Below are 23,534 nucleotides of genomic sequence, written 5' to 3'. Positions count from 1 at the left end.
ATAATAATACTGATATTATATGTAATCAACAAACTAACAGATGGTATGTAATGCGCCCCCACCTACAAAAAAAACATTATATCCACCCTAAATACCCACCCTATACACCCACCCACACACACACACACACCTAATCCCCGATGGCTATCATCACTGTACTATAAGATATAACCTAATGGTGCGTTTAAATGTGTCAATTATTTATTTATATTTTTGTTGAAAAAATTATTATTATTACTATTATTTAGTATTATTCAAGTAATTTTTTTAAAAATAATTTATAATTTACAAAAAACACGAAAATTTTTTAATTTAACAACAAAATAGTTATTTATATATATATTTATATGATAGACAAACATAAAAATTAAGCTATTTTAATTGAATTTAAAATTTTAATTAATTAATTAATCAAAAAAGTAAGTATGTATTGAATGTTTGTTTTTTTGTGAATGAATTTTTTTTGTTGAATTAAATAAATCGGTGGTCAGTTAGTAGTAGTAGTAGTAGTGTTTCGGTAATGTGACCACCAATTTGTCGCTGTTGTTTAGCCGATACGGGCCTTAAAAAATACATTATTAGGCGATGAGTTACCGGGTCCGCCGTGATGTATGGCAATCGGTTTGGCGTAAGTGATGTCTACGGGACCGACACACGACTGGGGGTCGGAAAAATAGTAGCACAGCTTTCGGGGGGCCATTCGGTGGCGTTTGATTAGCTGACAGCATAGGCCGCGGCCAGAGTCGCACTCGGAGCTGGTCTGGCATTCATTATCTAAAAAAAATAAATAATTTTGTGGATAATAGTTAATATAAATATATATTAATAATAATAATAATATTTTTAAAAAAAATAATTAAATTATAATGTCATATATGTTATTTACAAAACAAATTAAACAAACAATTATAAGTTAGTTAGTATTTATACTAATATATATATTGTATTAAATTGTTGATAATTATCATATAAATAGATAAATAAATAATTTGTTTTATCAAATAGCAAATCAAATATATAACTTATATATATAATATAAGTGAGATTATTATACAATTGTATTATTTATATATATATATGGCTATCCCAGTGCTACTATCAGTCCAATAATAATAATAATAAAGTGTACTAATGGACAGATGATGTCATTTTGAAAATTTAATGATAATTATGATAATAATACCAAATATCAAAACTACCCAAAAAAAAAAACTGCATCAAAATTGTTTAGTAAAAAAATAATACTATGTAATTGTGATTTTTTTCATTATTATTTATTTATTTATTTTTTGATTAACATCATTATTTTTATAGTACAGTATCATTAATACTAAATATATACAGTATATACTATTGAATAATAATACAGTTATATAAACTTAATATATATATATATATATATATATATATATATATATATATATACTGTACTAGTTTAATATCATTATCATATAGATGTATAAATTATAGGTAATTCCTCAAAAAAAATTTTTGCGATTATCATCATTGATGTTAGTATTGGTAATTTTACGCAATTTTTACCGCAATTTTATTTCAAAATTGCTTTCAAAAATTGATTTCATGAGGAGAATATTGTATATAATAATAATAATGAAAATTTTTTGATATTGCTAAAAAACAAAATGTTTGAATCTATAAATTTTAAAATAAATTTACAGTATATATTTTTTCAATATTTTTAACAAGATTTTTTTTTGTTTAGATGATGGCTAATTTATAGTCAGCATAATTATAATTTTTAAAATTTTTTTATACATATTTAAAAAAATCATATATTAAGAAATTGTTTTAATACAAAATTTTGTTGTTAATTTTTTAAAAAAAAATTATAGATATGGTGACTCTATGTTTTAATTGAAATTTTACGCAATTTTTCTCTATAATTAATTTACGCATTTTTCACATCACTAATTGTCGTTATGATAGACAATACTATAGTTCCTCATTCAATGCGACATAACTGTGCTCTCACTGATCATAATATACAGTACAATACAATACAATAACAATTTTATATATATATTTATACACAGATTTCTATCATTAGTTTATATATAATGAATTTATATGTTATGTAAGCTCTTTATGTTATAAATATAATATATATATATATATATATATATATATATATATATATATATATATAGGGTTAACAATGAGATTAACAATACCTATAATAGTTTTACAAACACACAAACACACACACAGTATACTCAATATTGGGATTACTGTCTAAATTGTTGTATAACTACAGTATATTTGATATATAAATACAATATGACACATACAATATGTATTTGCAAAAAAAAATATAGTTATTTTTGTTATTAATTTATATTATAAGTGAGTAAAGAAATAAAGAAAGAAAGAGAGAGAGAGAGAGAGATAATTAGTGACATAACTGTATTGTTTTTTCATCATTTCTCGACCACCATTACCGGCACCGGCACCGCCACCGACACCAGCAGCCGATTGACATACACGTCGGCCGCGAACCTGATAGAGAGCCGACGGGTTTTGGGCATAGTTGACGTCCGATACCCGACAATTGAGACCCGGTTCGCAATCGTCGTCCGTCTGACACGAGTCACCCTCACTGACCCCGTATATCGGTAGACATGTGCCCACAACTGTTAAATAATTAGATAATTAATAATAATATTAGAAATAAATTAATTATTAATTAAACAAAAAATTTATTAATTAAATAAATATTAGTTATAAATAAAGCTTATAATGTATATATAAATTATTTTCGCTGAATTTCGCAATTAAAATATACTATTGAATATAATATAAATAAAATCGTTATTTTGTAAATTCAAATATTTATTTTGAATAAATTACTAAAAGTTATCTATTTGTAAATAAAATATTTTTAATAAAAATTAATATTTAAAAAATAAATTATTATTCAAAACTGATTCAAACAACTTGTTGTTGTTGTCGTAGAATAAAATTAATTAATTAAACATAACATTACATACATATTAGATATTAAAATTAGTTTTATTTAAAAAATATTTGTTTAATATTTAATATAATAGTTAATTTTAGAAACTATTTTACGTCAATAATTAATTAATTAAATAAATTTTCATTAAAAATATTTTTAATTACTATTTATTAAGAATAATAACTGTTTTTTAAGTATTATTATTATTATTATTATTAAATATTTAAAATAAAATCTCTAAACTAATAGAAATTGTATTTAAGTTTTTTGTTAATTAAACTAACATTAAATAAATAAAAAGCACAATAAATAATACTATAGTTGATATATATACTGTAGAGTATATATAATAAATAAAAATAATTAGTTTATTTGTAATGTTTTATATACAACAATAAACTTTATAACTTACAGTATATATACAGTATATATATGAAAAAATAGATACAATATAAAGTTTCCTAACAAAAAAAATATAGATTTGATATATTATTTATTTAACTAACACACACACACACGCTGTTTTATAGTGCAAGTTAATTGCCCAGTGCCCAAATGCACCTACTGATAAAAAAACTACCAGTTCCTATCATAGATATACAGTAGTATACAATATATATGATACGGTAGTTTATATTACACTTGATACTGTTAAATTGTTTGCTTGAATTTATTGTGTGATTGTTTTTTTAATACCCAGAATATTCTGTATCTATATCTATATATATATACCGGTATGTGTCTTATCTACTAACCAGTTATATACTAAGTTTAGTTAATGTTGTTTATATTGAAAACACATACACACACATATATATATATATATATATATACATTTTTGAGGGTATAATTTAGTCAGTGAAAAAAAACAACTAAACCATACATTTGTGATAAAAAAAACCCTACAGTGATAACCAATTGCCAGTGACATGAATGGCCTCATAAAAAAACGGTAGCATTTTTATGTCTGTGTGTGTATGTGTGTGTGTGTGTGTGTGTGTGTGTGTGTGTGTGTATGTGTATGTATGCCCAATGAAAAACAATTAAATTGATTTTTTTCTGTTACAGTTTATCCCAAATATCTATTGCCAGTAAAATAACGAAAAGAAAAAAAACATTTTTACTTAAAAAAAGCAATAATAATAACACAAAAAACAACAGTTATTTTTGTTGTTGTTGTTGTTATTGGTCTTAACTATCAAATGTGATACCGCTTTGATGTATAATAACGCCTACATACACACACACACACACACACAATATAAATATATTTAATGATACAAAATAGTGTAACTAATTAAGTATACATGAAAAAAAATAAAAACTAGCTAATTATATGGATTTAAAGTACATATAAAATATATTTAATAGTATTACTTTGATTATATATATATGTGTGTATGTGTTTGTGTGTGTATGTAATACTATGTATATGTGTATGTATTTGTGTGTGTGTGTATGTTTTAATTATATGTGTTTATGAGTGTGTGTCAAAAAAAAATAATCAAAATTTATATATTAAAAAAACTATTCAAATGTAAAACTATGTAAATATTTAAACTAACGACTTGTTATTATACAGTATATGCGATAATTAGTATACAATTTATTTTTTGAATAACTCTAGTTATTTTCATTAAGATTATATGAAATTAATTACGACAAAAAAATACAACAATTTTTTGTTGTTTTTGATAATATCTCTTTCATAATAATGACATGTTTACTATAAATATTATTGTTTTGAGATAATTATCTTTTTTTACAAAAAAAAAATTTGTAAACTAATAACAAATATTTTTATTATAACACGTTGTATAACATATATATATATATATATATATACTGTATATTAAGTGTGTGTAATTTTTATTTAAAAAAAATGTTTTTAGGCGTTAATTAGTAGTAGTTTTTGACAAAATAAATTATTATATTTTTATATAAATATTTTATATACATTTATAATATATATTTGTATAAGTTCTTCAATTGTTTGAATAATCTTTTAATACTGTCTTTATAATTATATCCCAAAAAATATTATTTTATTATTTTGTACTTAAAAATCTGTACAAAATAATAATAATAATAATGAAATTATTAACTAAATCTCTTTTCTCAATTTATTCAAACATAACACACACACACACACACATACACACATATACATACACACATATACATACACACATATACATACACACATATACATACACACAGATACATACACACATATACATACACACATATACATACACACATATACATACACACATATACATACACACATATACATACACACATATACATACACACATATACATACACACATATACATACACACATATACATACACACATATACATACACACATATACACATTTATAATATATACAAATTATAGTGACAAATAAAATTTCGTATTAAAAGCGCTTATTTTATAGCAAAACAAATTCAATGCTGGTATTGAAAAAATATTTATTATTATTATTTCATTATTAACTATAGGTATAGTAACCAAAATTTATACCAGAATATTCTGTATGCATATACAGCTCTAAACTATTATTATTATTATTATTATCATATAATTCTTTTAGGCCTAATATTAGCTTTTTATACAAATTTATAGATAAACTATTAGATAATACATAGAATATTCTATTAAAATTTTTTTATTTTTTGAGACTATAAGAAGCTTAAAGATTTTATATATATTTTTTGGTGAATAATATAAATCTTATTTTTTTCCTCAAAAAAGATATATACATTATATATACGGTTTATATATATATATATATATACTGTATATATATATTATAAAATAGATATAGATTTTTGTTATTTAATATTAACTAGTAGATTTTTTTTGGTTATATTATTTATTTATCTATGACTATACAATTTAGTTTAGTATTCAAAATACAAAACACATTGTAGAGAGTTTACTGTATTTTATTATATATATTATATAAATATATTATATTTACTTTTTTACTTTACTTTAAATGTCACTGGTACGTTTATCCATACAAATGAGGTTGGATATATATATATATATATATAGTAAAATAGGATAAAAATAAATCTACTAAAATAATAATGTAGTTTTTTTAAAAAGTAGTATATTTAGTAAAACAATAAAATGGCTAATAATTTATTATGTTTATTTTATTATTTTATTATTTTTTGCTAACTTAAAATAAATAAAATCACTTTTTTACTATAATCTATTTTTATAATGTCAGTATTATCTAATAGTGTAATAATAATTTTTATTATAATTCAATCTTATCATTTTATATTAAAAATCAATTAAATATTTTGTATTGAATATTATTAAAATCTCAATTATAGTTTTTAAATATAATTATATATTAGTAATAAAACTATACAAGTTTAGACATAAATATAATATAATAATATAAACCAAATAAAAAAAATAACATTTTACAAAAATATTTGATAAAAACACTTATTTGTTATGTAAAAATTTTGAAATATCATATCTAATCAATAATAATAATAATAAAAATAAAAAACTAAATCTTTTAAAATAAAATTTTGCAAAAATTTTTTTTGATTTATTATTCTATACATTATTTTTTTTACTATTATATTATTAAATATGAAAATATTTTGTATGCAAATATTTTTACAATTGAACAACAATAACAACAATAAAATAAATTTATTTACACACAATAACAATATTGATATATTGTTACTTTTAAATTTAAGCCTTTAATACAATATATTGTAGTATACTTGAAATATAAATAAAAACAAAAAAACACATCATTATATATACTGATATATACATTAAAAATAACAAAAATTTGTATACAATTATTGGTAAATATCAAAGATATTGTATTTATTGAAGAGTTAGTGATGATACTAATATTATACTGATATATATATACACTGATATTATATATATATACAGTAATAACAAACTTTATATACAGTACAGTACTATATATATAAAAGTTGTGGTATTTTTGTATAATGTTTTTTTGATATTTGTTTTTTTGTGCTGACAACACAACTACATGTTTGCTATTATACAGTATATTCTATACATATATACAGTATATATATACTGTACTGAATTATACAGACACCTAAAGACAACTTTCCCCACAAAATAAATAAAAAAACTATTCATTAATGAGAATATCAGAGATGATATGTATGTGTTTTTACTGTATTTTATATACAATACAATACTATACTATATATAAATTGTAATAATCTATTAGTTTTTTTTGTATATTATGTACAGTATAATTATCATAGTATTATTATTATTATTATTATTATTCAATCAGTTAGTTTGAATCAAAACATAGTAAATCAATATATATATACAGTAAATATTTTAATTAGAAATTTTTGTTTTATTATATATATATATAAGACAATTCCCATAATCAAAATTCATGTCATATATACAGTACAATAATAAAAAAAACAATGTCATCAAAAAAATAAACCCTAAATAATAGCTAATTTTTTGTTTAAATAAATTATATACCGTATAAACAAAATATTATCAATAATATTTAGTTGTTATATAAAATACAATAAATAATATAATTTTTGTTTTTCGTTGACTAAACTAAACTAATAATATACTATAGTGTAATTTTATTATTTTTATTTAGCTATAGTATAGCTGCTATACTAACTATATATAAAAAAGGTCAATTGATTAATTTAATTTATAATATTGATATATACTATATAAATATATTCAACAAATAATAAAACGATGATTTTGTATAATTTTAACTTTTTGTTTGTTTGTTTGTTTTGTTTGTTTTATGATTTATTGTCGGTGTTTTTTTGAAATAATTTTTTTACTTGATTTAACTATATATTTAACTTAATTATTAATCATGACCTTAATTTTTTTTAGAGATGTATAATAAAAATAATAAAATATTATTATTATTGATAATAATGATAACTATATAGTTGATTCAGATATTTTACAAAAAAATAAATAAAATGATATATATATTGATAATAATCTAATTTAGACAATATTTCTAGCGATTTTTGGATTTATAAATTTAGGAAATATATATATATATATTGTTAGTTTGTTTGTTTGATATGTGTGTTTGATATTTCAATTTATAGCATCAAACTATATACAGTATATATATATTATACACACACACACACACACACACACACACACACACACACACACACACACACACACACACACACACACACACACACACACACACACACACACACACACACACACACACATACATACATACATACATACATACATACATACATACATACATACATACATACATACATACAATAGTCAATAAAATATTTCAATTGCAAATAATATGATTATTTTAGCATTTATTTAGTGTGTCTTTTTTGTTGTTGTTGTTGTTGTTGTTGTTGTTGTTGTTGTATAAGTTATTTGTCTGATTTTCGTGATGTATTGATTACATAATATATTATTATAAGCAAAATAGTTACTACCGGTATATTTATACAGTATATATAAATAAATATTTCTAAATAAATTTATATATCAAAGTTATAAGAGTTTCTTATTATTTAGTATTACAGTACTTGTATATTATATACTGTATATAACTTTATATACAGTATATACAAAAAAATAAGACATAAATTAATGAATTATATTGTATATAATGTGACATTATTAATGTCTATATAATAAATTAAACGATAAATAAATAAATATAATTAATTGACTTCTACTGTACAATTTTTTTTAGTATTATTTATTATTATTATTAATAGCAGATTAATTAATTATAATTAAATTAAAACAAATAATAGCTATAGCTTACTATTAATAAGTAAATAAAATAAAATAAATTATTTAGTATTTGTTTGCAAAACACTTAATAATAATAATAATAATATACATAACTATTATATGATTTATATTTTGTTATCTGTTTTCTGTTTACTTACTAAATATCAATATATAAATTAATAATAAATCTTAATCTCAAAATACTTATACATATAATCTTTCATATTATCGTATATAATATGATAAATAATAAAAATGTCAAATAAAAAAAACATATTTTTGTTTATGATTTAATTTATATTATTAATTACAAATACAATAATATGTTATTTCTAAGAAATATTATACTAAAAAAAAAACTAAATAAATTACTAGACTATAAGTAACAAAAAAAATGTATTTTACATTAAGTAATAATAATAATAATTGTCGACTATTTTATTACATTGTAAACAATATTTAATTTATTAATTAATTAAAACCTATACTATTTATTCAACAAAAAAACAACAACATTTAATGATATATATATCATATATAATATATTTATAGTAAATGTTTTGTTTAGTTGTCTCCCACACCACTACCCCTACCGAACCCCTACCGAACCCCTACCGAACCCCTACCCAACCATTTCAAAATAAATTCAATATTAATATATTAATATATATATATATATATAACTTACTGCCGTCAACATCGACACAGACACTGCCGGGACAGCACTGGTCGCTTTGGACGCATCGCCTACCGGTGCACTTGTCCTGACTCTCGGCCAACAGTGCCTCCAATTCCTGGTCGTCGGGTTTCCTGTTATTGTTGTTTTCGCTCTGTTAGAGACACAAAAAATTTAATCATAAATAATAATAATAACAAAATATAATATAATATAATATTACTGAAAATTTTCGAGGAATTACTAGTATTTAATGACTTAAATAATAATATATTTTTTTTAAAAACAAAAAATATCTATTAATTTATAAAATAAAATTCTATTATAATGTATATCTAGTGTTGTCAAAAAAGTGATATTTTTTAATATAATTACAAGAAACTTCTAGAAAGTTTCTTGTAATTAATTTCTGTCTATTGGATCATCATCATGTTAATTTTGTTTTATCTCAATTTTTAGTATATTGTAAAAGTATATTATAATTATTATTATTAATAATAATAATCAAATACCAAAATTTGTCAATTAATAAGAAATAATAAAATTATTAACAAATTTTATAATTACATTATTTTATATATTAATTTTAAATATATAAAAAAATTACATTTGTATAATATTAATGTGTATATTATTTATCAATAATACATAATTACAATAACTTTATATGAAGATCCCATATATATATATATATATATATATATATATATATGTGTGTGTGTGTGTAAATTTATGTATGTATGTGTGTGTATATATATATGTATGTGTGTGTATGTGTGTTGTATGTGTGTGTATATATGTGTGTGTATATATGTGTGTGAATGTGTATAATATACTGTATTTAAATATTCAATAAAAAAATATCAATGTTTATTGATTTGCATAAACATGTCTAATTTCCCAGTCGCCAAATAATCTCAAATAAATATATTTTATAGTAAGAAATATTGTATATTTTCAATTATATAAAAAAAATAATTTATTAATCAATAAAATGTTTATTCATTTGTATGATATTAGCATTTTTTTAAATAGCTAATAGTTATCGATTCATCTGAAATAACATAATATGTTTTTTAACATAATGTTAAAAATAATTTTATGGGATTTTTTTTTTAATTTAAAATTAAAAGTAAAAGTACAGCATATAATATAACTGTCGTAAACTTGTAATGATTATATTATATAGTTTTTTAAAAATATAAAAAAATAATTATTTTTTTAAATAAATTAATTTTCTATCAAAAAAATAATATATTACTCAAAAAGATTATTATTAATATATATTTATTTATTATTCATATACCAGTATATATATATATATATATATATATATATATATGTATGTATATTATAATAATAAATTATATTTTATATTTTATTTTGACATTTAATATGTGTGTGAAATTGTTTTTTATTTAAACAAAAAAAAATAATAAATCTTTTAAAACAATTTACTTAAAACTATTATAATCTAATATTTTTTATAAATATATTTATTATAATACTATTTTGTATTTATAGTCTTTATAGAAAATATATACAATATTTACAATTTGTAAAACAACTATAAAATAAAAACATAATAACTAAAAGAGATTAATGTTTAATATACTGTATATAAATTTATTTATTTAAAAAAAACTTTTTTTATTATTTTAAAAAATATCATTTAATTTAAAGCAAATACATATTTATGATATATTATTAATATTTAAAAAATTATTATAAATTAATTATTAATACTGATATTCATAACCTGTATTTAACATACTATCTATTAGTTAATTAAATAAAAATAAACTCAAATTTCTAATGTTAATTTAATTAAAAACATTTTTTATAGTATTAATATGCATACAAATTAAACTATCCATAAATGAATATTAGTAATAATAATAATAATAATAATAAGAAAAATAATTGAACAATAAATTTGTACAAAAAATAATAATATATTATTAAATAATATAATATTAAATAATAAACTAAATAATAATATTTTAGTTTTTTTTGAATTACAGTACAGTTTCTTATATATATAATATTACAACTAAACAAAAAAAAAGATTTAATTATCTTTAATAATAACTTTATTATAACAAATATAACTTAATAATGTCATATTATATATCATAAAAAATTATAATTTATATGTTTTAACATTTGTGAAAATAAATGTAACTTAAATTAATTCATCCATATAAAAAAAATATAGAAAATGATAATTAAAAACATAAATATGTAATATTTATGATATAGTAATATCTAAGATAAAAATACTAATATTAATAATTACATTGTTTTATTTTTAAATACTACATATTATTATTATTATAATGATAAATATAATAATAACTAAATGTTATATTTTCTATAGTATACTCTAATAAGTAAATTTATATTATATATTATAATAACTAACAAATAATATATATTGTATTTATTGTAAAAAAGTTTTAATTATATATAATATATATACTGTATACTATTGTAGTAAACTAAATATTACTAAAAAAATAATATTAAATTACTAATTATAATAATTATAAAAATTTTTTTTCTAAATATATATTATTTTTTAAAATAATTTTATACTTTAGTAGTAAACACATTAATTAAATATAAATTATATACAGTATATATATAGGTAATACTAACTTTCATATATACATGAATAAATTTATCATCATGGTGAAATATATATATATATATATATATATTTGTATGATAAATTTAGTTTATAGTTTAATGAAATAAACACAACACAAATGTCAAGTAATTATCGTCAACAACAAAAACAACAACAAAAATCAATAAATTAGTAAAAACTTTTTATATATATATATATAGATAATTTGATATAAAATATATAAAACTATACAAATTGCACCTACATCATTTAATTATAGTAATTGATACGTGGGACCTGTATTTGGTTGTTAGTATAATGATTATCTGTATATTGATTTTGTTTGTTTGTTATTTTATTTATTTTATTTTTTTGAAAAAAAATTATTTGTGTCTATGTGTCTGAAGTTATTTATAATACAGATAAACATAATTTTTATTTTTTTTGTAATTATTATTAATATTATTATCATTATTATAAGTTTCTACATATAAAAATTATTGAATAATTAATAAATAATAATCTAAATAAATTATTAACTCATAACTTTAATATATATATATATATATATATATATAGTTTATAGATATTATTAACATAACATAAAAAAGTCTACATCAAAAGTTAAAGTTTTAAAAGTATTATATAAAAAAATATGTAATAAAAATACAATTTTATTTGACTACCACTTTCGTATAAAATAACTAAAAAAATAATATTATATATATAACTTATATACATATGTATATATATATAATACATTAAAATATTTCAATAAATTTAATGTTATGTAAATTATCATTTATTTTTATCAAAAAAAATTTAGCATATGATTATATATATTTTTTAAAAAATATTTTATTTGTTAACTCTATATTTTTTGTTTAACCTTTAACCATTGAATATATTATATATATATGTATATATATAACTATAACAAATAACATACACATTATTATTGTACAGTAGTAAACAATTTTAATAATAATGAATGAATTAAATATATATATATATATATATATATAAAAAATAAATTAAAATTTTAAATATGTATGAATTTTTGATGAATAAATTTTTTTTAGTTTGCATTTAGTATTACTATTACTGTATTGTATTGTATTAACTACTTATTTACATACAGTATGTCTTTTAGTGTATAAAATTAATAATAATAATAATAATCATAATGTTTTTGAATAGAAAATAAGATTTAAATAATATTATTATTTTGAATGAATCGTTGATTTTCTTATTTTACTAATATTAAGATATTATTATATTTTTTGTATTTTGTATTAAAAAAACAGTTTATATTATTTAATGTTATAAATAATTAAATATCTATTTATTAAATGTTTTATTATTAATGAAAAATATATAAAATACAAGAAAATACAATTTCAAATCTTTATTTCAAACAAAAAAATTATATTATAATAAAATGAATATGATTTTTGTTTGTATAGATTTTTATATATTTTTTAAAAATAAATTTATTATTAGACTTTATTTTTTTCGATAATAATAATAATAATATGTTTATCTAATAGACCGTAAAAATACTTGACATTTAATATATATTTTTTTAGTCGCGGGTGTGTAATAAAAGTAAAATTATTTTTCAAATAACTGTAATATTTATTATTATTATATTTTTGTATTAAATTTTTTGTTTTTATATGTATGCAATTTATAATATGTTATTGAATTTATTTTTGTTGTTAATATACTGTATATATATATATATATATTTAGATATCATATTATTTTATGATTATATCCGTGTATTATCTTTAGTATTTTGTTGTTGTTTTTATTTAAATACAAACCTATATATATATATAAATTTATAAACTTAAATATAACAAATAAAAAAAATTAAACGAGTATCACATAAATATTTAGATAATACACACACACAAAATATTATAATTTAATTGCTATCAAAAAAAATTGATAACAATTTTTTTTAGTCAAATAAAATAATTTATGTATTAATGTTATTGTTATGTTATTAAACTATTTTATAAATATTGTATACAAATAGGTTAACAAATAGAGACATAAAAATATATAAAACTTTTTTATACAAAATTTTTATAAATAATTATACTAATAGCAATTTAATAAAAATTAAAAATTGTGTATTAAATTAGAAATAAAAATTCATGCAATTAACATAATTAAATAAAAATACAAAAAATTTAATCTAATTTATTATAAAAATAAAATTGTTTAATTATCAAATATAATTAGTTAGGTATTATTAGATAATATATTAGACAATAATAAATGTTTTAGTATATTAATAAAACTTTTATAATAATAGAAAATTTAATAATTATTTTTAAAATAACAATTTACTTCATATAATAAATCCTTTTTTTAAATTTTTTTCGTTATTAAATTTTAATTGTCTTTGAATTGTTTTAATAATTTCAACAACAAAAAAAATAAATTTTTTAATAAATGATAAATCCATTTATAATAAAGTTTTCATATATTAAAAAAAATTATAAACATTTTTAATAATTATAAATATATGACGTAAAATAAGAAAAATAAAATAAATTATAGTTTATATAAATATAAAATATAATTGAGTACAAAATAAAATTAAGTAATTTAACACAAAAAAAACGTCAAATATATTATTTTTAGCTACAAATAGTATAATATAATATATAAATTCTGTAAAAAATAAAATAATAGTCTAGAAATTAATGAGATATCATTTATATTATTCATAATGTATATTAAGTTTCGTAAGTTTTTTTTAATATTATTAATATATTTAAATTGTAAGCTAATGGGACGTAAAAAACTAATATATTTTGTTACAAAATGGTGTCAAACAATTTTTTTTGAAACAAATTAAGTAGAAATATTGATTTTTATGTATATTATTTATATCTAATAAAATTTTTCTCTTTAATTATATGTTAGATTTTTATATTTTAAAAAATACTATATTTATTATTAATTTATTGTTAAATTGTTATTATATAGTAAATTAATAATAACATCTTTTATATAGTTTTTTATATATTAATTTTTAATCAATTAATTTTTTTTATTTAAAAAAAGTGTGTGAAACCATTTTACATAAATAAGCATAACTTGAATATCAATATAGTTGTTATTTAAAATAATAAATTATATTTTTTTTGTTAAGATAAAAAACTTTATATTTTTAATAAATTATATTAGAATAAAAATAATGATTGATTTTAATTTATATCTTCAAGTTTTATAACAACAAAAATTATGGACAAATTATGAAACGGCTTTTAAAAATTTTATTTTATTTTTTTTATATTATATTTTAATAGATATGAGTGAATGCTCAGTAAGTATTGATTTTTACTGTTTTATAAATTTTATATTATTTTTCAAAAAAAAATGTGAGTCCAATAAACTTTTTTTTGCTAAGATTTATGATAAATATATGACTATTAAGTCAACGACTATTTTTCACGGATTTTTTCATTGTTTTTATTGTTTATATTGTTTTTTGTGTAATGATTTCATACATCTGTTTATCAAATAAAACAACAAAAATCTAAATGATTTTTTTGTTTTGGTAGTGATGTATGGTTTTGATAGTTTTTTTTAAAAAAAATAATTAAGTTTAATAAAAGTTAATTTTACAAATAAATAAAAAACAAATATTAAAAATAGTAAAATTTTAAAAAAATAATTTATAATAAATTATAATATAAGTAAAAACAATTTAATTGATAAAATTGATTCAAAGTTTTTTTTAAAACTAAAATTAATTATTAGTTATTAATTATTTTGTTAAGTTAATTAAACTAATATATATTATTTAGTATTCAGTCAAATATTTTTACAATTAAAATGATAAAAAAATACAACTAAATTAATGAATTTAATTATAATTTTTTTGTTGTTGATTTATTATATTAAATTATATCAAATATATTTAGATATTCAAATAACGTACAGATAAGAGATAATGATAAAAATTTTTGATAAAAACAGTTATATAGTTTTTTAAATAAGTCAAATAAATTACATATAAAGTGCAAACATTTTATTACTATTTTTTATACAGAATATATTGTTTATATAAAGTACAATAAAAAAATAATATCAATAGAAATATTTGCGTTAATGAGCCATAACTTTGATATTTTTTTTGTTAAACTAAAATATTTTTTTATTATACTATTTGTAGAAATTTTTAAAACTTATATAAATTTATATATATATATATATATATATTTCCATACATTCTGTATATAGTTATATAGTTAATTGATATTCAAAAAGATATTAACGGTTAGACTAATAATAATAATGATAATAATTTTTAATATAATTTATAAAATTTATACACATATTCAGTATATTTTAAAAAATAGAGATAAAATTCAAATATTTTTATTTTTAAAGCAAAAAAAAATTTTCAGGCAATATATCTTTTATATAGATATATACATTCATATTTGAGTTTAAAGTAATAGTTGCTAAATAAAAAATATACATATATATATATAAACATATATTTATATAAAAAAAAGTATATATATATATAATATATATTTTAAAGAGAAAGAGAGAGGAGTTTTGTTTGACGAAAGATAAAGTGAGCAGAAATTTAAATATATATATATATAAAATATATATATTTATTTATTACAGCTATCTCTACATTATTTATATTTGTATAAAATATGATATAAATTCATAATTCAAATATATTAAAGAGAGAGAGAGAGAGAGAGAGAGAGAGAGAGAGAGAGAGAGAGAGAGAGAGAGAGAGAGAGAGAGAGAGAGAGAGAGAGAGAGAGAGAGAGGAAAAGTAATACTAGAGTTAGATATGTGTGGAAAACACATTAGCCGTACATATATTTGTATAGATTTTTATATATTATATATTTATTTATATATATATATATATATATAAAATTTATTTTTAATAGCAAACACAAACACACATACAGTTAGATGTAATAAATTATGCAACACTAGAGAGTTGTCATCAAATATATTTCGATAATAAAAATAAAATATTTTAATGGATTAAATGCAACAACAAAAAAATATTTAGTTTTTTTTGTATGTATGTATGCATACATTTCAACAACAACAACAAAAATCAATAAATAATTTTGATTATTATTAATAACTGCTATCAAAAAATAAAAAACTTTTTTTGTTGTAAACTTTAATAACAAACACATAAAAAATTAATAAAATTGTCTACAAATTAATATTATTATTGATGTTAGCGTTGCTGTTGTTGTTGTTGCAAATCAAACGAGACATTGACTCCACAAAAAAAACTTTAAAAAATTTTAAATAATATAAAAAAAATTTTTGGAGGAAAAGTCATGTCAGCTCTACCCTACCAAACAAACAACAACAACAACAATAGCAAAAAAAACTACAGTTCCCTTTCAATACTGTATATACAGTACTGTAAGTGACAAAAAAGAAACTTTTCAATGTTTAACAGTTTAATGTATTTTCCTCTCTCTCTCTCTCTCTCTCTCTCTCTCTCTCTCTCTCTCTCTCTCTCTCTCTCTCTCTCTTTCTCAATGTTTTCCGTCAAATGTCTATCACTTTTATGTCATTACAATGAATTTTATTTTTGTTGGTAAGATTTACAATAAAAAAATAAAATAAGAAAAGTGTATTTGATTTTTCAATTGATTTTATTTTTTTTTATTTTTTGTATAAATATAATATTTTTTTTCACTACTTATATCTTCAAAATAAATGAATATAAAAAATAAATAGTATTATTATTATTAATAATAAACAAAAATATTGTATTGTGTTTATGTGTGTACCAAAAATCAATGTCAATGTTCATCAGATAAAAATTTAATTTTTTTATAAAAATAAATAAATTAATAAAAAATGTTATATAATGTAATACAATATAAAACAAAACAAAAATTTAATCAAAAAAATCAATACAGAATATTACAGAATATTATTGCATAACTAAAATAACTAAACAAATTGATTTAAAATTGTTTATTATGTAATAATACACAGCATGTTATGTGTTTGTTATACAGTATATACTGTTTATATATATAAATCAATAGTCTATTACTATAAATGTTTTATGTTTTATCTCAAATTTATATTAATATATCGTATGTTTTATTTTGTAGGAAATGCTATAAACTATATATTATTATTATTATTATTTTATTGATAAATGTTTATCTCTTTCACATTCACTTAACTAATATAAACTAAATGTTTTTGATTAAAAAAACAATAATCATATGCAAAGAGCAACAAAAACAAAAAATATACGATAATAATAATAATAATAATAATAATAATAATAATAATAATAATAATAATAATAATAATAATAATAATATAATAATAATAATAATATATTATTATTAATATTATTATTATAGTTAATGCATTGATAGTAATAGATTTTAAGGCAATTTATTTAATAAAATTAAATTAAAATATGTTATTTTTTTCAGTATTATTGGGTCACATAATATCCATTAATAATTATTGATAAAAAATATTTAGTAGATTTATAAATAACAATTTTTTTTGTTTCGTTGTCGTCATTATTATCGATATTATTATAATAATAATTTTTATTTTGAATTACATTAAAAATATTATTATTATTATTATTACTATTTGTGAAAACAAATAAAAATCAATAAAAAAAATTATTTCTAGTTTATATATAATTTAATTTAATACCTTATAATCAATAGTGATATTAAAATAAATAAAAAATAATTTTTTGGTAGTAGTAGTAGTACTGTAATAATAAATTAATTGAAATTTTATTTATAATTCAGAATTAATTTATAATATAAATTAATTATGTTTTTTAAGTAAAAAAAAATAAACAAAAAAAACAAAATAATCTTTTATTAAAATTATTTGTTTATCAATATATGACTGGCGTGTCATCATTATTAGGTGTGCCCTAGATTTTTATGACAACATTTTTTTGTTGGTTATATTTAAGTTTTTAATATATGTATATAAAAAAAAGTTAGAGACAACTTTATTATATAATACATATATAGTGTAAAAAATAATATATATTTTTTTAATTATTGTCAGTCATGAAGATATTGTCGCATTAAATAAAAATACTTACTTATAATAATAATATACTATAACTAAAAATATTATATATATATATATATATAAAGTAATTATTTTTATGACATATTTTTCACTAATATACACACAGTTTATATATAGTGCACACACACACACACACACACACATACATACACACACAYACACACACACATACATACACACACAAATACACTGTACGTACATAATATAAGTTTATTACTTAACTAATATATTGTGGAGAAAAATAACAAAAAACTTTTTTTGTTTTGTTTTTGTTATGTCTGACTATTTGTTTGTATAGTAATATTAGAGAGAGAGAGAGAGAGAGAGAGAGAGAGAGAGAGAGAGAGATAGAGTTAATTATGAAACGGCTTAAAGTTGTCAGATATAACTTATAAGATATAAATTATATTAATATACGATATATAATATGATTATACAGTATTATACAAACATAGACTGAAAGTAATTATAATAATTAATTTTTAAGTGTTTATCTAACGTTTCTATGTGTGTCTAAAAGTGTGTATTTTATTAAACTTATTTGTTTTGTTTGAGTATTAATAACTATTTTTAAATTTAGAAATATTAATTTAAATATTAATATATATATATATTACACCTACAAACAGATTATTAATCAAATAATTTACATAAAATAGTTATCAACTAAATAAATAATTATTAATAATAATAAACCAATAATTAATTATAAAATCTAAAACTAGTTTAATAAAATATTATTATTAAATATCTAATATTATTAATGTTATGATTTTTTCAAAAAAATAATATTATATATATATACAGATAGTATTTTAAACTTTAAACTATTAATAGAAAATATTGATAATACACACAAAAATACACAATTTTTAATATATATATATATATATTATTACATAGGCTAACAATAAAAGATAAATAGTAAACAATTATTAATTTTATAAATACTAAAAAAATGATTTATTTTATATAAATAGTAAAAAATGATTTATTTTTAAAAATGTAAAAAATTCTTATATTGTATATTATTTCAAGTGCATTGTAAATATAATTTATTTTCTATATATTACGTAATGTAAAAAAATAGCTATAATATAAAAAGTTTATCTTGTTGAGATAGAAATAAATTTAATAAAAAAAATAAATTATTAAAATAAATTAAAAATTATTATTTTTTAAAAAAATCAGTTCTAATTATTTTTTCTATAATTAAAAATAAACAATTATATTAATATAATTTATATACACATAGTTTTAGTATTATAATGAAAATATTTTTTTTAATAATGTAAATAAAAACAATCTACAGTTTATATACATACAGTATTTATTAGATATTTACTAACAAAATCTATATAAATATATAATTAATTTATAGTACAGAAAATACTGTACTGTTTTTAATAACAATGTTTTGTTTTATTAATTGACACAAAAAAAACTATTATAACTTTGAAACACCAAAAGTTTATTATTTTGTTTACTATAATAATTTTATCCGCTAATAGCCTCAAAGTATTTTATGTGTTTGTATGTACAGTATATATATATATATATATATATATATATATAGTATATATATGTCCTAAAACATGTCTCAAAAAAACATATACACAAAACAAAAATCAAAAAATCTAATCACATATTTTTTTGAGAGATATATTATGGCATAAAATAGCAAAACATATAATAGATATTTACGATATATGTATTGATATGTAAAATATATATATATATATATGCAAACTATTGGCGCGTAAAACTAATATATATTTGACTAATATATATATATATATATATATATATATATATATATATATATATATATATATATATATATATAGCATATATAATAGATTTTAGTTTAAGATAGCATTTTAAATTCAAGCAATTATTTGTGTTTTGTTTTTAATATTAAATATGTTATATATAAATAATATTTTTTTTCTGGTACAATATAAATTATATTATAATGTATATTATATAAGACAATATTTATTATATAATGTGCCCTTTAAATAGTACTTTACTGTATGACACATATTTGCTGCATGTATGTGTGATACTTAAAAATATTTTTTTTTAAAAAAATAATTTTGTTTAACAGTTAATTATAGTAAATTTTAAACAAAATAAACAATGAATTTTATATATATATGTGTGTGTATATGTTTTTGTGTGTTTGTGTATGTATGAGTGTGTATGTGTGTGTGTTTGTATGTGTGTGTATGTATGTGTGTGTGTGTATATGTATGTGTATGTAAGTATGTGTGTGTTTCTATGTGTATGTATGTACAGTATGTATAGCTATAAGTAAAACTATTTTAAAAACTATTTTTTTTATTATCATATTATTATTATTATATTCTGTTTAATAGCTAATAATAATAATACTAAAATATACAGTCAAATATAAATAAACATTTAAAACAATATATATATATAATAAAACAATAAATGCAATTGTTTTGGTAAAAATATTCAAATTATTTGCTGCTTATATAATAAACATATAATAATATAAAACATTATGTAAATAAATAATTAAATTAAACGTTTAAATTATTACTTGAAATTGAAAAATATTTTCAAACATTTGTTAAAAATATTTAAACGGTTTTTATTATTATTATTATTATTAATAGTTTGTTATTATGATAATATTTACAATAATATTTGCATACAATTTATATGAAAATAATTTTTATATTATATATATTGTTGTCATTGTTGTTAATTATAATAAAATATTAGCAAAAAATTATCATAAAATAAGTTATACATACAATAACTTAACATTAAATATGTTATCTTAATAAATAAATAATTATTTTTTAAAAAACATAATAATAATAACTTACTTTATATGTATTAACAGGTATAAGTTGATTGTTAATAATGGTTAGCGATATGATTAGCCAAATAAAACTTGTTGTATTCATTATATATATATTTTTTTAAATTTAAAAAATTTTAAGTAAAATTTTTATTCAATTAATTAGCAATTAATGAAATATTTAGAAAGTAGATAAAAGTTTTGTTCAAAATTATTATTATAATTATTATGGATATAAAGTATTTTGTTATTATTATAATAAGTATGATATTTGACTTTTTTTTAATCGATTAAAAAAACTTTTTTTTTATATATATACTTATAAATAAATATATATATATAAGTTGTTTGTATAATATACTAAAAATTAATTAAGTTTTTTTTGTTTGTTTGGTTTGAAGAGTTTTTTTTATTATTATTATTATTGAATTATATAATAATAATAATAATAATCTTAATATATATATATATACTTTGTTTATTATTCACAACCACTTATATTAAACTCGATTGTTATTATCATAGATTGTTATTAATAAAAATATTTCTTATTAAATATAATCTGAAAGTTACTTGAAATATATATATATATAAATATATTTAGTTTTATAAATTTATATATATATATATATAAATGAAACTGAGTGTCAAATATTTAATCAAACTATTTTAGTTAAAATAGTTAAATTTGTGATTAAATATTATTTACAATATTATTATTATATATAGTAATAATATTTTTTTTCGGGGGGCAAATATAATATCTAGAAATAGTGAAAAATCTATGAAATTTTTTGTTAGTTTGTTTGCAGATATCTCTCTTACATATACTCTGGTAGATGACTGTGTGTTGACTGTCTATTTGTCTGTAAATATATATATATATAATATATTATATATATATCCTATGTGTGTGTGTGTGTCGTCGATGCCTACACTATAGTGTCTATGAGTTTGCGCTTTCAATCTATTGATAATACAGTGTATAGTAATAGTATAGAGAGAATCACATACATAGAGAATATTCTGTATGTGTGTGAGTGATATGTGATTGAAATGTTAAGTAATTTGTTTCAACAGAGAGAGAGAGAGAGAGAGAGAGAGAGAGAGAGAGAGAGAAGAGAGAGAGAGAGAGAGAGAGAAAGAGAGAATTAGAAGAAATGTTTGAAGAAAATAATTTTGTTTCAATTCCTAGAAATTAGTTTTCAATTGAGAAACAATTTATTTTTATTTATTTTTTTGTATCTTTAATTTTTTTTTTGTTTTTGGTTGTAAGTGAAATATATTTTTCATTTAAACATTTTAAGTTAAAGTTTAGTTTACTAAATTAAACTTTTGACTATCTATTATTATTATTATTATTATTATTATTATTATTATTATTATTATTATTATTATTATTATTATTATTATTATTATTATTATTTATTATTATTATCTTTGTATATCACGGTT

General features: G+C 17.6%; 1 protein-coding gene across 1 annotated transcript; it reads right to left on the bottom strand.

The window, feature by feature from the left end:
- Nucleotides 1–471: 471 nt before the first annotated feature.
- On the bottom strand, nt 472–22,185 carry LOC128962491 (ITG-like peptide). Its single transcript, XM_054308868.1, has 4 exons — nt 22,105–22,185; nt 9,496–9,637; nt 2,424–2,651; nt 472–774 (listed from the first exon to the last, which is right to left on the bottom strand). Exons 1-4 carry the CDS (start codon nt 22,183–22,185, stop codon nt 548–550), a joined length of 678 nt encoding a protein of 225 aa, XP_054164843.1. The 3' UTR covers nt 472–547.
- Nucleotides 22,186–23,534: the final 1,349 nt, after the last annotated feature.

This window comes from Oppia nitens, unplaced genomic scaffold (genome assembly GCF_028296485.1).
Source record: "Oppia nitens isolate AA-2021 unplaced genomic scaffold, nextdenovo-longstitch-racon4-pilon3 scaffold14_pilon_pilon_pilon, whole genome shotgun sequence".
NCBI classification, from domain to species: Eukaryota; Metazoa; Arthropoda; class Arachnida; order Sarcoptiformes; family Oppiidae; genus Oppia; species Oppia nitens.
The sequence above is the reverse complement of the archived record's forward strand: the minus strand, read 5'-3'. Positions and strand labels throughout refer to the sequence as shown.